Source organism: Diaporthe amygdali (genome assembly GCF_026229845.1).
Source record: "Diaporthe amygdali strain CAA958 chromosome Unknown NODE_8_length_1307975_cov_65_857355, whole genome shotgun sequence".
Lineage (NCBI taxonomy): Eukaryota > Fungi > Ascomycota > Sordariomycetes > Diaporthales > Diaporthaceae > Diaporthe > Diaporthe amygdali.
In genome coordinates, this window is record NW_026517028.1 from 931,206 (window position 1) to 947,083 (window position 15,878).

The window sequence follows — 15,878 nt, forward strand, 5'->3', positions numbered from 1 at the left end:
AACGTGGTTGGTAACCCCGGAATGGAGGTGTGGCCTTCACGCCGCCCGCCTAGAGCTCGCGGTAGTCACTAGGCCTAACCCGGCGCTGACGATTCTGATGACGATGAGGGTTCACCGGCTTGCGAAAATACGCGTCTTCGTCATTGTTGTTGTTGTTGTTATTGGGCACCTGAGAGAAATTCGGCTGTCTAGGCCCGGTGGGTGGAACGCGACTAAATCCGGGGCCGCCACCATTCATTGGGCCACCGCCGCCGTTCATGGGGCCGTTGAAGTTGTTGGCACCGTTCATAGCACTAGGTCCAGTAGGAAAGCCGCCGCCGTTCATACCGGGACCATTGTTGTTGTTGAAGCCACCATTCATCATCATTGGATTCATCATGGGGTTCATCATGGGATTGAAGTTGTTCATATTGAACCCGCCGTTCATCATCATCGGGTTCATCATCGGGTTCATCATGCCCATAGGCATACCCATAGGCGGGAAGCCGTTCATTCCATTCATTCCCATGAAATCGGGCATCATGCCATTCATCTGCTGTTGTGGTTGAATCTGGGTTTGCTTCTGCATCATAGCCTTTGGGCCCTTGGGAATTTTGATGTCCGGCTGGTTCTCGGCGGGCTCATCCGCTGGCCGCTTCTTTGAGTTCGGTAGGTTGCCATTGACAGCGGGCGAATCCTCCTTCTTGACTGGTATTGACTTGGAGGATGCGTCCGCCCCTGGTGACTTGACGGAGGGAGGGGGCGTCGGTGACTTTGTCTTTTCAGCCTTTATCGCGCCGTCTGTGCCATCGACGGGCTCTTCAGACTTCTTGATCTCTTGGGGCTCGGCAACAGGTGACTTGGCTGCCTCGGGAGTCTTGGACCGCTCTTTCTTGGCCAACTCCTTTTCCTTGAGGTACTCTTCAATCTTAGCTGTCGCCTCCTCGTCAGGCTTCAGATCGTCGATAAGAACGCCTTCCGTCTGACATGATGGGCAAACCAGGTCGCCCTCGATGAGCGCATTAGTAATGCAGTCATTGCAATACGTCTTCGCACAACAGGGTGTCTTCATTGGGTCTATGAACATTTTGTTGTCGATGTCGCATTCCAAGCCCCTCTCCTGTAGCTCTTTCTCACCCTGGGCAGCAATCTTCTTTGCCTCGGCAGAGCCCTGCGCTTTGGCCTGAAACTTTTGCCACGATGCCTTATCGGGCTCCGCGATCACGAACTCTCCATCCGCATTCACCATGATCCCAGCAGGCGTCTTGGATTCGTCACCGTCCGCCCCTTGAGCAAGGACGGTTGCCTTATCCACGGTCTTCAGGAATGACTTGGGAATGCCAGTAGTTCGCTTGACGCGGGGACGGTTGTCATACTCGGGGTTGTCATTGGTCGGGCACTGCTGAATCCAATGACCCTTCTCGCCGCATCGATGGCAGACGTAACCATTAGGAGGCTCGTGATCGGGGACGTTGGCAGGTTTCTTGGAGCCTGGCTTGTAGACAGGTGTCTGGTGGGACATCTCTTCCTGTTGAGCAGTCCATTCCGCTCCCTGCGCTGCAAACATGGCCATCATCTTCTCCTCTTCGGTCATAGCGGAGGCCATCTTGGCGATGGCATCGGATTGGGACTTGGCTGCTGCTGCTGCTTTGGTAGCCTGCTCTCGCCTAGAAGCATTCTTCGCATTCGCGGGCATTTTTCCAGAGACATAGCGTGCTGCCCGTCCAGCGCCAGGCCGCATGGCAGGGAGACGCCTGGCAAGGACTGTGGTCGAACGGGGAATGACAGAAGTGTCATCATCGTATTCTACGTACGTCAGTTAAGGTTGTTCATGTCAATAGCCTACCACTGTACTCACCTTCAGTTCCGTCTTCGTTGTAAAGGGCAAGGTCGAAATCAGTTCCGCTCCTGTCGAGGCCATTCTTGACAATAATGTCGCGCTTCAGCTCAAAAACAGATATGCCGGTGCCATCGAATTCTATTCGCCGCGGCTCCTTCTGCGACATAAACTTGACGAAGACTGAGGACGTCATCTTGGCCTGTGATTACTTTTTCAGATAAGGGAGGGTCGTTTGAAAAGTTCCCGAGGGGGATTGGCGGTATTGAACAACAGTGTGTGCGGGTCCACAGGGGAGCGACAACAGCGCAGGAGACGCAAGGTCACTGGAGGTTAGATGCTGTGTAGACTAGCGTTGTCGGTTGAGAGTCTTGATGATGGTCGCACGACAAGGGAGAACTTAGTAAAGGTAGTTGAAGTGTGTTCTTGATCTTGTTTCTTTTTTTCTGATCTCTTTTTTCAAGACGACAGGCTTCTCAAAATCGCTTCTTTTTGCTTCAACTTGACCAGACTTGCAAAGCGGGGAAAATATCAATTCTGATTGTACTCGAAAGGACAATACTTGTTGAATGGGGAGCCCAGCGGATAACGAGTAGAAAAATTATTACAATCTGCCAGCAGGCCGCCTATTCGCCCAGATCTTCGAATCAATGGAAACGAAGTGGCTGAATAGCAAAACCCTCCCTCAACAGTCGCCCAAAGTGTCAAGTTCCTCGAAGGCCAAGCCCTCCCGTTTGCCAGAATGCCCCAGGCGAAATCTCTAGCAGCAAAAGGATCCTCTCATGCGAGGCGGGCGCAGGAACGGAGCTGGACTGGACCGTCTTGTCTTGTCTCGTCTTGTCACGGGTGCAGAAGGCTGTGGGTAAGTGAGTCGAATTGAGCAGGGCGTGAGTGCAAACGCGCGCAGGTCGTGATGTCAGGTAGATGCCCTAGTTCAACGTCAAATGAGCGATCGCAATCAAAGAATTACGGCCACTCGATAGTGGGCGTGGGCTGTGATGGCCGTTGTGATGAAAGAAGGTGGTCAAAGGATGTGGTGATTGACGGGGGAGGTGGAGTGTCAGAGGAAGAAGGTTTGAAAGAGCGAACGAGGGCGAGAGGGAGAGGCAGGTGCAGGGTGCAGCAAGAGCCCAGGCTGATAAATTGGGGCCTTCCAGATTCTAGGCTGGCTGCTTATATCAGCAGATTTCGGTCAATTTTCATTCTACCGTTCCTTTGCCTCTGGCCCGTTCCCGTGGTCACTGCTGCCCGTGCGAGCAGTCTACCAACAGGTGATGCCTTTTCCAGATGAGATAAGCATATCGGATACCTAGGCCAGGGTTAGATATACGATGTATTGTGAGTCGAGCTTCCACGACTTGTGAGAAGACACCGTCACAAGCGAGCTAGGTATTCCACTGTGTGACCGTGGGCAAACGCTGGGCAAACGCTGGGCAAACGCTGTGAGTCTGCAGGTCTGTTAGCCAAGCAGCTGCAGTACAGCTGTCACTCTAGACCATGGCACTAGCGCGCTAACAGATGATCAATCCCGCCGTTCCGATCTGCTGCCAGTCGGATCAGCTATGGCAAGCTCCGACGGCTCCTCTGGCAGTCGGCCGACTCGTGTGACAATTCGCCTCTTTTGATTTGGCTGGCAGCCTGAGCGATCCCCTGCCGCACGGCAAAACAACGCCCAAGCTCCCGCTACCCCAGATTGTCAGATTGTCAGTGCATCGTTCGATGCCATACCATCTCCGCAACTTTGCCTCCCCTCCTCGACTGACCTGACCTCATCACCACCTCACAACCACATTCGTCTCCCAAGCCCTCGCGTCTCGTCCTGAAACCTTATCTGCATTGGCCGACATCTAAACGCTTCGGCTCCGAATGGAGCGAGCAACCTCCATCTGAATTGGCACAGGAAACAAAAAAGCCCAATCCTTCTCCTCCCCACCTTCGAGCTCCTCCCTGTCCAGCTTCACGTGCCTCACGACCTCACGATTCCACGACGACTGGGTGCGAACCAAACATCTTGAGGACGCTCATCATTCCTCAAAATTCCGATTGACCTCGGCACCGGATTTTCACCACCACGTTCTACCCCTCCCAATTCCTAAAGCTCCGATCCATCCGCCAAAATGGTCCTCACCCACACCCAGAATCACACCTATGCTCACCCCTTCCCAACCGTCACCCTCGCCTACTTCCTTCGATACTGCTCTCCGCAAATCAACCCCTTTGCTGCCCACGTTCTCAGCACCGATACCATCTCCAGCCACATTGACCCGGCCACGGGTCGGCTGCACACCACCCGCATCCACTTGAAAAAGTCCCGTATCCCCTCCGCAATCGTCAAGCTACTTCCTGCTTCTATCACTGGAGGAGGCGGGGACAAGAAGTCATATATTCTTGAGACGAGCGTTGTCGACATCAAGGATGGATGGATGAAGACTGAAAGCCGCAACCTGGACTTCGTGGGCGTGCTGTCCGTGGTGGAGAAGCAGGAGTACACGGCGCCCACTCTACCGGCGGCCAATACTACCAGCACTGATGTCGCCACAACGACCATTTTCCGGTCGAGAGTGGGCGAACGAATCCGGGAACGTATTGGACAAAAGTCCGAGGAGGCCAGCGCTCAAGGAGGCTGGCTGGCCAAGACGATCATCCAACGCAGCATCGAGAACATTGCGAGCCGGAAGACACAGGATCAACTAGGCAAGAGTCGCGAGGGTATGCGAGTTGTCTTGGAGCGCCTTCGCAACAACGGAGTTAAAGGCATCATGGACCTGACCCGCAGAACGAGGGAAGAAGGCCTGTAAGCCGACCCACCCCGACTCTGGAAATTTGACGGGAGACGACAGGACGTCGCTCCGTTGAGACACGTCTGGCATTTTCTGTATACCATCACCAATCATTTCAAAGCATGGCGTTCTATTTGGGTTGACTCGGGACCATCGGAGTCTCGGCCGCGGGAAATTTGTCTTTTTGAGACACAATCTGGGAAGCTGGCTACTGTTGGAGGGAACACTCTCGCTCGAGGCTACGCTGGCGTTTCGTTTTCAATGCTTCCCCTCTCCTTGTACAACAAAGGTCAAAATGGATAGGTAGCGCAGAGGGGGGGGGGGGGGAACAAGGCTGCGCAAAATATGAAGGCCTGAAGGCGAGAAGACGAAGCCTCCACGAATGAATATGGATAGTTTTAAAATGTATATTTTATTCATTTTTATCCATGTCGAAGCATTTTGGAATGCTAATGAGCTCCTTGTGGCACTGGAAATCTTGGCCACCTTGCTTCAACTTCCGTGAGGATCACTGGCACATCCAGTCTTTTCCAACCTTAAGGCGCAGGTCTTACAAAGCTCGATGCTTTGCGAAGTAGTCATCGGGCTCATACCATTGGATTATCAGCTTTACTCGACTGATCCACTGACCTGCATATCACCTCTATGATGGTACTGTCCGAACTACCTCTATTATCCATAGTCAAAGGAGGTGGGGGCGACCAGCTTTCGCACGCACGCACTCGCACTCACACACTCGCCCACACACATACAGCGATCAGTTTCTTACTCCATGGGTCTCTACGAATCATCCGTGTTGAGTGTCTGTCCATTATATCTCCTCACATAATTGTCTTGCGTATCTGCTATCTCGGAGTCTGCCAATATGACAAGCAAGAAGGAATTTTTCAGACCAGTCCTCTTCAAAGACAACGATTATTTCCTCCCAAAGAATTAAGAGACTGAGAAAGATCAAGATAGACAAGAAATCTGATGAAAGACTTAAGGGAAGTTACCGCCCTCAGCCGCCAATTCCGAAGCAGTCACCTGCGTGACGTTGGCGTCTGTGGTGAATGGGTCTACGGAGCTCAAGCTGCTCACGCGGCCCAGCAAGACCTCGAGTTGCCTGTACGCCGCTGTCGGCTGATATTGGGGGACCATGTGGCCCGACAGGACAATGCCGACGTAGGTCAGCCCGCGCTCCGTATGCGTTGTGCCCATGACGCCAGATGCGGCGATAGTGCTCAAGGATGGCTCGTCGTGGTTCGGCACGTAGAAGGGGTCCTTGGGGGCGGTCTGGAAGCCTTGAGCTCCGCCCCAGGTCATGTTCTGGATGGACAGCAGGGTTCCGTTTGCGATCCTTTGAAAAATTGAGTCAGCTATTGATCGCGTAAAAGAGTAAGAGTGCACAGGGTTTGGGGCAAGAAAGCGACTTACAGGACCATGTCCAGAGCTCCGTGGCCAACGATCACGTTCTGCGTGCGCTCGATGACGCCAGGGAGGACAGTCACCGAGGAAGGCAGCGAAGAGTCACCTCCACCGACGAAGACGTCCCCGCTAGCGCATTCTTCCCACTCAATCTTCGGGGCGTTGATGGCCGCCTGCACATCCGTGCGGTTGAAGTAGATCGAAGCGCCCTCCGGCTGATATCCGAAAGACCCGGGGACTGTAAATCTATCAGCACAATTTATTCCAGCCAACAAGAGGGTAACGAGGTCTCCAAGCTGTCTAGCTCGAGACAAGTGTGGACTCACATCCTAGAACATCCCACAGCAATGGACATGTCGTTGCGACAGCATAAATGTCGAAGCAAGGGTTCACGGCCATCACAGCATCGTAGATATCCCAGTACAGATTCTGGCATGAATCATTGTTCACACTTGGGAGATCATCGGGCCCGGGAAGAAGGCTAGGCGGCGGGAAGGACAGGAATTTGTCGCGGAAGTCAGCGTAGCCGCAGGCGGCATCGCGGGCTCGAATGTCGGCCCAGAAGGTGTCGTTGAAGGGGAAGACGGCAGCGTTAGACTCGACGAAAGGCAGGACAGTGACCGCGCTCTGCAGGTAGTCATAAGCGATGCTGGGATCGTAGATCATGATTCCTGAGACGTTGTAGTAGGTCGTGTCGTTGGCATCCAGCATGGCGCTGGCAATGTAAGGCACGTATTGGCCAGCGTACGACTCGCCCGTGATGTAGACGCTGTAGCCCTGCATGCCGAACGCGTCCACGAAGTTCTTGAACCAACTCATGAACTGCTTGGCGACATCCTCCTCCGAGGTCGCCGTAGGAATGCCTTGAGAGAAGCCGGTGCCGACAGGCTGCTCTACCCAGACAACGTTCGTGAGCTTGTGCCAGCTGTAAGGGTTGGCAACCGGCTTGTAAGTGCCATATTGCCACAGAAACGGGCCGTTTTCTTGCAGGAAGCCTTCAAGGGATGAACATCCAGGCTATTCTCGCGTTAGCATCTTTTCAAGCTGGATCATGAATTATCGTGGGTACTGTTTCTTACCCCTCCGTTGAGCCAGATGAGGATTTCCTTATTAGCTGCCGGGTTCTCCGAGGGAAAGAACCAGAAATACAGCTCGCTGTCGCTGCTATTGGCGCCAGTGTCCAGGGGGATCAAGCCAGCATACGACTCACCGACGTCGAAGTCGACGTCAGGTATGGCGGTACCGTTTACAACGAATTCTGTATAAGAGGATCCGTTCAGCAAGGTTGTGAAGCTAAGAAAGGTCAAGCTTTCCAGTGGGTTTGCTTACTTGAGGTTGTATTGGTGAGGAACTGAGATGCCGCAGTAGCGCGCTTGGCGGACGCTTGGAAATCGCGCGGCATCAGAGGCAGGTCCGCTGCAATGTTTCGTCCCGAGTTTTGCAGCCTGTCTGCGAATCCACCGACATGACGGGTAGATCGTCCGGCCGCGGCAACGCCGCCGAGCGCAAGGGCCGAGAGCAGCTGCGTCAAGTACATTTTGGAGGCTGACGTGCAGAGAATCGACGTTTGACAGTGGCACTCTGGAGACAAGAACCAGAAGCAGCCCGGAGGAGAAGAGGAGGGCGATCTTCAGGTTATATCACTACCTTACCCCTGCGGGACTGGGATAGAACAGTAGACCCCGAGTGAATGAACATTACTTTGTCGCTACTTGTAACTACCTCGTAATGTAATAAACCAATGGAAGGTGACGATAAGCAGCGAATCACAGCTTATCATCCAGGCTATCTGATGATGGATGGAATGGCTTGCTTCTGCCCCTGGAGAAATGGAGATGTGGATATGTAGCTCGGTAGCTCGGCCGGTCCAAGGCGCACCCGCTTCTCGTGGAAAAGTGAACTTGTGGTCACTGAGGGGAATATCTAAGTTGAACATTCAGACGACATGCTACCAACTCATACAGCCAGCTACCACCTGCTGGCCAAGAGGGGTGGTTAGCAAGGAGCCAGTTGTCATTGTGTGTTGCTGTGATCAGGAGCACCTGCGATCAGTACTTGTCATGTCGGTGATGAACGAGTCGGCCATGATGCTCAAAGAGGAGACAACGCCCCACCGAGTGCAACGGTGTACAGTAGCGATGCAATCGTGCATGAGCGACGGCGGGATCCACAAATGACCTTGGCCCGATCCGGAAGGTAAATCAGGAACGCGAGGCGACGGACATGGATATGCTTGACAAATTCGTCATCGCAAGGAAGAGTGATCTGATGTCCAGGTCCAGTGGGAAAAAAAAAGATTCCATGAGAGTACCTTTGACTCTCTAGCACGTGCCCAGGAACAGAGCAAGTGTAGGCGTAGGTTAAATGTCCGCCTGAGACCGCACGGAAATATTTTGATATTGTTCCACCCAAGCTGTCATACCCGAAGAGCACATTGGAGATCCTGCGTTACGGTAAGGTACTGCAGGCAAGAGGAAGTGACTGAAGATGAGGTTTGTGAAATTATTATTGTAATTGAATGCTCGTGGTATGTCTTGGAGAAGCTGTGGTGTTCAGTAGAAACGCAACATCAGATGATGTTGATCAATGACATGGGTGCAACAGAAAATGTTTCCGCAGTTCAATTGGCTCACGTTGACAAAGTCAAAGCTCCCGTCAGCAAACCTTCACTCTCAAGATCGTCCATAATATCTAAAACAGCAACTCTGCCGGAACGCCCAGCTAAGCGCTCATGATTTAGTAACGATCACCTAGGGATATTCAGTGATCTTGAAGGTATACACATATTGCCCTAGGTACCTGAACAACGATCCTTTGCAATCCAGCTTTAAGAATTCCCGATATTCTCTCCTCCCTCTCTTCATGTGAGGGCAAGATGTAATTCTGTGAGGCATTGCCTCTCATGGACCTGACTAAAATGTATTAGTTTTCGTATGTCGTTACTATGCAATATGCATCACCCCTGATTTGTTACCATCCAGACGGGAACCGCCAAGCACCATGCACCTCCGCTAAGATCCCGAAGGTTAACTGCCCCTGAACATTTTCCGTCGGCAGTTTTAGACCCACCAGGTTGCATTCTGTCTGGTACGGCGGTCGAATTGACTTTCGGTAGGAAAGTCAACAAATAGTGTTTGGGATCCATGTGAAGATGTAGATCTGCGGATCTCGAGTCACGACGACGCAGGTCGGCAAACCCAGACCGATCGACCCGTCGCCTTTGGCTCATCGATCTTACTCTCATGTACATTGCTATAGGGCTGAGATGAATGAAACGGAACACCTTTGCCTCAGACATTCGCTGACACGGAGGACCGAAGTCAACATGCTCGAACGGAGCGTGGATCAATTTGAGCCTGCTGAGCACCGTGTCTTTAACCCCTTGATAGATATTGACAGAATAATTGACGCCAATCTCGTGTTACTTACGGCAGCACGATCAATTTTAATTGCATTGTCTCTCAAGTTGGCGTGTGAAGAGGTGACCAGGATTCTGTAAAGTATTCCAGCTAAATGGACTGGGGAAATCTTCGGAAAACTTCTCACGACTCTATGCATAGAACAAGGCAGAGGTGGCCTTTGATTAAGTGTTGGGAACAGTACCAGCCCATCAGAATTTCACGAGGACACTAGTGCACAAATCAAAATGCACATGTGACCACGTGTTGTATTTAAACGTGTGTCTTCCGCACGGTTGCCGAACTCTTCCACCAGGCCCGACCATTGTCGAATGGCCGATATTCAGACTAGACTAGGCGCGATGTTGCAAAGGCTGATTATGGATGTGAGCTTCCTGGAGTAGTTGAGCTCCCCATCTGCGAGGTCGTCCTGAGCCCAAACAGCATGCAATAACAGCGTGATGTGGTTGAACGATCGCGACGAGATTTTATTCTCCGTCCTCGAGATAAGCCCCATGATGGTCGCTCGTTGGTCATCAGTTCGGGCCTCGCAACCTAGGATGAAAATGGGAAATTGTCGCTCGCACGAGGTCAGTTGAGAAAAGAGCGCGAACGCCTGGTCGATATATCTCTGGATTCTGGCTGCCTGGTCGAGAAGGTTTTCACTGACTCGGTTTATATAGACGAGAATAGCCAGCCGATACAGTTCTATGATGGTCGCCATCTCCGGGTTCTCGTCGGGTTCAAGAAAGACTGGAACTGTCCTGGTCCTCCAGTCAAGAACCCTCAAGAAACCTTTGTGGTCCTCAAAACCTTCTTTGGTTGCTATTTCTGACGAGGGTCCCGGCAATGCCTCACAGAATTCCGATAGCAACTCCGGAAGAGCTGAAGCAGAAGATGGTTGATGGGAAATGCAACTTCGTCTCAAAGATAATGCTGGGGGTTGTAGAATGTACACTTCTCTCCACAGGGTCGAAGGGCTCGGAATGACGTCCCCGTGCCAGTGTCTTAGAGTAAACCGGGTCATCACGTCGTGGTAGTAAAGCCAATCCATCAAGGCAGCAAAGTCATCATTTTCGTGAGGTCTTTCGAGGGAGCATACGCTGAGCAACTTCTTGACACCAGCAATGTAATATGCCCATTGGCCTGAAGTACAAGAAGACTGATGGACCTAACGGAATACTTCATTAGCGAATGATAAATACGTGGTCGCTGATTCAGATCCTGACCTCGAAAGAACACAGCAACATGCCGGCAGCGATATGTTGAATCACTTCAGACGAACTGAGGCTACTCTTCGAACAAGATGCTTGAGCCAATGCTTCCAGGCTTAATATCTTCAACTCAATTGCCTGCGACTGAACACCATATCGATGAAGCGAGGACAAGGCAAGGAGAGACCGGAGCACGGCAGTCGCGGAACTTGAATTGTTTGTGAGAGCCACGCGCATGAGAACATTTCCCAAATCAGAAGGCTTGCGGCCGAAACTGGTCAGAGACTTAGAAGCGCTGTGCTGGACTTTGCTTGGTCAGTCTAATCATTACAGAAGGCAAAAGAATATAGACTCACAATACTGCAAAAGATCCTTGTCACTATCAGATAAAACAGACGGATTCCATCGCATGGGCACGCGAAGGATTAGCTGGGCGCGCTCTGCAGAGGCGTGTCAGCAACTCATTATATTATTGTGATTGCCCCAGGGGTAAATCTATGGGGCCTTGCCTCTTGTGGATGAAGCTGTCAACTGATAGTGCATCTCAATGTCCCAGGAAGAAGTGTGGACAAGGCTCGCGCCAGATATCTGGCGATTCGGCTTCCGGAATGAGGTTTTCACAACTTTAGCACGTCTCTCATCTCCCTCTTTTGGCCATGACAAGCGCAAATCATATCCCTGGCATGAACGTCTTGATCGAGAGCACTGTAAGCATGTCGGAGTAGCACGATCACAGTGAATCCGACGCTCTTTGGCCAATTTCTTCAGTCTCGTCTTCATAAATTTGATACGACTCTGACATACCTCTGCATGTTTTGCAGCTTCGTTTCGCAATCGGCATTTCTTAGCTTTGGTCTACAGCGAATCAGGGAGTTGGAGGTTCGGCAGTCGCCTTCAGGTTTGATGTATCCGAGATCGCCAGCGCGTTTGTGCTGTTGAGGACTCGGCCAGAAATTGGGGGTACTCGGTCGACAGAGATATTGTACAGTACTCGCATTCGCGAAAAGTTGCCCAACTTTTCCATTAATTTAGGATTCCATTTCAGACAGTAAGCGGATCGAACTTCGTCTTGTCTCCAGGATTGATTGATAATCCACATCATAACGCTCCGTTCCGTGACTAGGGTGTTCTGAATCCGCCGCTACTTTGGCACTGTGACACCGTAAGATGTAGGGTCCAATTCATGCTTACCAAGCCATAAGATGCACGAACCAGACGGACGTAACACGCAAGTAAGCTTGGAAAGCGAGAAACTGGCAACTTTGCGCATCCCTTTTCAATGTAACCTGACTAGCACCCATCCAAATTCGTGCTCAGGGATGGACTCCTGCATGTCAGGCCAAGACCCAAATGTTTGGCAACTATGGGCGAATCACCTGGTAGTCGATCTTAACATGTCCACTGCCGAAATATAGTTCGCGGGGTGATATCTTAGAAATACCAATGGCGAGAGACTTATAATCGCTCGCAACTCACACCTTTCAGCTTGTTGGACATGAGAGGCTTACACGTATATAAAGTCGCTCAATGTCCGCCATGCCCAGGTGCTTTAAGACCAAGCAATCCGAGCCTTCATAAGTAACTATCTACAGCCATATATAATTCCGAGACTTTTTGAACGATTCAAATCACTTGAGAAATTTTCTTGCCCTATCTAAAATGGCTACATACGTTATTACTGGTGTTTCAAGGGGCCTTGGTGTAAGTATTGTCCTGAGAACACCATTGGGCCCGAGTATTGTCTAATTATGCCAAATAGTGGGAGTTCCTGAATCAAATGTCCAGCAATCCTGCCAACACTGTTGTCGGACTTGTTCGAGACAAGCCAAGAACGGACAAGAGAGTGGCTGAAGAACTGAGTGGACGGTCTAATGTCACCGTTTTGGAAGCTGACGTTACCGATTACGACGCCGTGAAGGTATTAGCCCGCACGAAATGCTCGTGTGACGATCTTGAAGAAAACACACAAGTCGCTAACATTAACTGCAGAAAGCCGCCGAAAGCTCTGTGGCGGTCACCGGTGGCAAAGTCGACTATCTCATCGCGAATGCGGGCTTCGTATCGACATGGGACTCATTTGGTGGATTCGATGTCTTGTGAGTATAGCAACTACGCCCTCTTCGACACGCACGTTAATTATTCGAGAAATATATGCTTACGTCGGATGTAATTCAGGGACCAGAACCCTATGGAGCTTGATGAGTATTTCATCAAGTATTTGCGTACAAATGCTCTTGCCAACATCCACCTGTTCAACCTGTTCATGCCCCAGATCCTCAAGGGCCAGGTGAAAAAGGTGGTAACTATCTCAAGCGGCATGGGCGATATGGACTTCACAAAGGATTACGACGTCTTAGAAGCCCCCTTGTACTCCACAAGTAAAGCGGCTATGAATATGATCTCTGCCAAGTTCAGTGCCCAGTACAAGGAGCAAGGCGTCCTCTTCCTCGCAATTTGCCCTGGCATGGTTGAGGTTGGGCACTTTGATAACAGTAAGAGTTATTCCTTTGTTTGTTTGAGCGCTCGAACCCACCTAGCTGACCTTGCATTCTTCACAGTAACCCCAGATAAGCAGGAAGGGTTGCAAAAGTTCGTGGAAAAGTTCAAGAGGTACTCACCAACTTTTAAGGGAGCAGACTCTCCTCCAGAGTCGATTAAGGCTGTCATGTCGGTTGTCAACAACTCCTCCATTGAGAATGGAGCAGCTGGTGCTTATCTCTCCCACTTTGGCAACAAGAGATGGGTGTGAGCCGTTCAAAACGTCCGCTTATGACCCCGGGTGATGAATGTGTGGCTAGCTTCTGGAGCGAGGTGTTCAGTCGGGTCTATGGCACGAGGTGAGATGGTTGAGATCTAGCTGAACATAGAAACAATTCTTCTATTTTTGACAATCACACCGTTGTTGCTATCCATTGTTCAAAGAACAATTTCTTTCGTAGCGAACTGCTTTTTGCTCTTGTATGCTGAGCAGTCGGGTTTCAAGGATCCAGTACATGAAATGATTACACAAAATCGCCACTGCTCGATATTTGACCCAGTAAGAGAATAATAAACTACCAGCACAAAAGTGTCTCTTGTCTTGAGGCTTGCTACATTCTATCTTGTCGGTAGACTCCAATTACGACGCCTGTATATGCCTATTTGTAGCAAACTGATAATCAATACCTATAGGTCTTGTTTTCTAGCCTCGATTTCAGCCAATCAACAGATCTCACAATTACTGGTGGGAGAGGATAGATTTTGCAGCAAATATTGAATTTATCACACCAGGTTAGTCGGAGTTCATGATCACAGGCAGAATAGATCCGTCTCGGCCTTGCTAGCTGGGAACGTCGACGTACTTGCATTTGATATATCTCATTTCGTCTCAAAGTTTTATACGCATTTTGTCCCCAGTCAAGATTACAGAGAAGAACAACAACCAAGTGAGTTTCTCACACAACATAATTAAAGCTGAGATATAGGAACTACTAGAGTACGTGCTACCTCACCTATGGCTATTGGGTGCAACCAGTTGACAATCCAGATATCTACGGATTACATCATGATAATTGAGTTTTTTTATGGACTGCCTTCAAAGACCCGGCAGCTATAACAATTTCATTGGTGGATGCAATTGGGAGGTGCAGCCCGAATCTGCTCAAATGGAATTCACCATGCCACTTCTGAATCTTGATTCTGTTTCGTTCTCCCAACCATTCTACATACATCGATGCAATATGAGGTGCGTCTTGGTTGATGCTCTTAATGCGATAACGCACTGCGAGGGGGCTCTTGTTCTAAAGCAAGGACTCCGGACACTTGAGGAAGTGGTGTTTTGAATTTCTAGGGCCCCGAAAGGGTTGAGGTATCATCTATGTGTTGAAGATCAGTATAGTACAGCATTATAAACAGCTCTATTTCTTTTTGGCCGCTTTCTTCGCGTCTGAAGCGACAGCAGCCTCCTCTTCCTCGATGACAGCTTCGATGTCCTTGCCCAAACGCCACTCCTTGACACTATCCAGGACCCTGTCAAGGGTCCTGCCACCCTCGAGCACATCTGGGAGGTTGTTGACATCAAGCCCACTCCTGTGGTCCGAGCATCGATCCTGACTGTAGTTGTACGTCCGTATCTTGTCACCACGCGTGATCTTGTCTTTGGACAGGACGCTGTCCCTCAAGCTCTTCGCCTCTTCCTCCCTGGCCTCACGGCGAGCGATAGCTATTCTTGACCGCAAAATCTTCCAAGCCGCGTCCCTATTGGCCTGTTGCGACCGCTGATCCTGCATGCTGACCGTGATGCCGGTTGGAGTGTGCGTCAAACGGATAGCTGACTCCGTCTTGTTGACGTGCTGGCCACCTGCTCCTCTCGCCCTCATAGTCTCAGTCCTGACCTCGGTCGAATCGATGTAGAAATCGCTTTCCGGGTTGTTGTAATCGCCTGCACCGGCACCATTCTCGGGGAAAGATGGCAAGACCCACACGGCCACCGCGCTGGTGTGCGTTCGGCCCTTGTTCTCCGTCACGGGCACACGCTGCACCCGATGTATTCCTGCTTCAGCACGGAAGATATCGTAGGCGCCCATGTCCTGGACCTCCAACACCGCCTCTTGTAGGGGTAACTCCCCATCAGAGCCTTTCATATCCCCCGCGCCTTCTGCTGTCTCGTACTTGACGACCTTTGTACGGAAACCCTTGCGCTGGCAATACAGCTGGTACATTTTGAACAGAGTATCTGTGAAGAATCGCCCTTCTACACCGCCAGGGCCAGGCCGGAACTCGAGAATGCAGGGCAAGTCTGCGTAGGGGTCCTTGGGTGTCAGGCTCGCTGAGAGCTTGTGGCCAAGAGTGCCCAGATGCTCGTGAGTCGCCTGGAGCTCTTCTTGTGCCATTTCACGCATCTCAGCGTCTTTGGACTGCAGAAGGCCGCTCAGCTCAGACAAGGAGGACTGTGCCGCCTCCCATTCTCTCAGGGCCGTTGCGACGCCAGCTATCTCGCCAGCGCGCTTTGAGATTTTGGAGTCGAAAGAATCGGCAAGCTGCTGACTTAGTTGGCCATGTTCGACTGCGAGCTTGCGGGCGCGCTCGAGAAGGACGGTCGGAAGATTGTACGGAGAGTCTGCGCGTGCAGCTGGTTAGATGCTGGCGAAAATCAAGGCCTCAGAGAGTGGCGATCTGCTGCAGCGTACCTGTACTAGCCCTCCTCAGGAATTGACGCGATATCGAGGGCGTTTGCGACCTCAGACAGCGCAGAGACACCCATGATGCTGCCAACATAGTCTCA

The 15,878-nt window shown here is 51.2% G+C and overlaps 5 protein-coding genes across 5 annotated transcripts; 2 read left to right on the top strand and 3 right to left on the bottom strand.

Annotated features, from left to right (window-relative positions):
* Positions 1–49: 49 nt before the first annotated feature.
* Positions 50–2,012, bottom strand: J7T55_013527 (retinoblastoma-binding protein; the record flags this gene model as incomplete). The annotated part of the gene is made up of 2 exons (XM_053141331.1): positions 50–1,785; positions 1,838–2,012. 2 exons carry the CDS (start codon positions 2,010–2,012, stop codon positions 50–52), a joined length of 1,911 nt encoding a protein of 636 aa, XP_052995868.1.
* Positions 2,013–3,933: 1,921 nt separating this feature from the next.
* Positions 3,934–4,614, top strand: J7T55_013528 (msf1 domain-containing protein; the record flags this gene model as incomplete). Its single annotated transcript, XM_053141332.1, has 1 exon — positions 3,934–4,614. The coding sequence occupies one exon, from the start codon at positions 3,934–3,936 to the stop codon at positions 4,612–4,614; it is 681 nt and encodes a 226-aa protein (XP_052995869.1).
* Positions 4,615–5,577: 963 nt separating this feature from the next.
* Positions 5,578–7,540, bottom strand: J7T55_013529 (carboxypeptidase precursor; the record flags this gene model as incomplete). The annotated part of the gene is made up of 5 exons (XM_053141333.1): positions 5,578–5,935; positions 6,013–6,241; positions 6,330–7,020; positions 7,083–7,261; positions 7,333–7,540. 5 exons carry the CDS (start codon positions 7,538–7,540, stop codon positions 5,578–5,580), a joined length of 1,665 nt encoding a protein of 554 aa, XP_052995870.1.
* Positions 7,541–12,274: 4,734 nt separating this feature from the next.
* J7T55_013531 (short chain dehydrogenase) lies at positions 12,275–13,364 on the top strand (the record flags this gene model as incomplete). The annotated part of the gene is made up of 5 exons (XM_053141334.1): positions 12,275–12,316; positions 12,375–12,533; positions 12,605–12,711; positions 12,791–13,107; positions 13,174–13,364. 5 exons carry the CDS (start codon positions 12,275–12,277, stop codon positions 13,362–13,364), a joined length of 816 nt encoding a protein of 271 aa, XP_052995871.1.
* A 1,147-nt stretch (positions 13,365–14,511) lies between these two features.
* On the bottom strand, positions 14,512–15,871 carry J7T55_013532 (peptide chain release factor 1; the record flags this gene model as incomplete). Its single annotated transcript, XM_053141335.1, has 2 exons — positions 14,512–15,713; positions 15,784–15,871. The coding sequence occupies 2 exons, from the start codon at positions 15,869–15,871 to the stop codon at positions 14,512–14,514; spliced, it is 1,290 nt and encodes a 429-aa protein (XP_052995872.1).
* Positions 15,872–15,878: the final 7 nt, after the last annotated feature.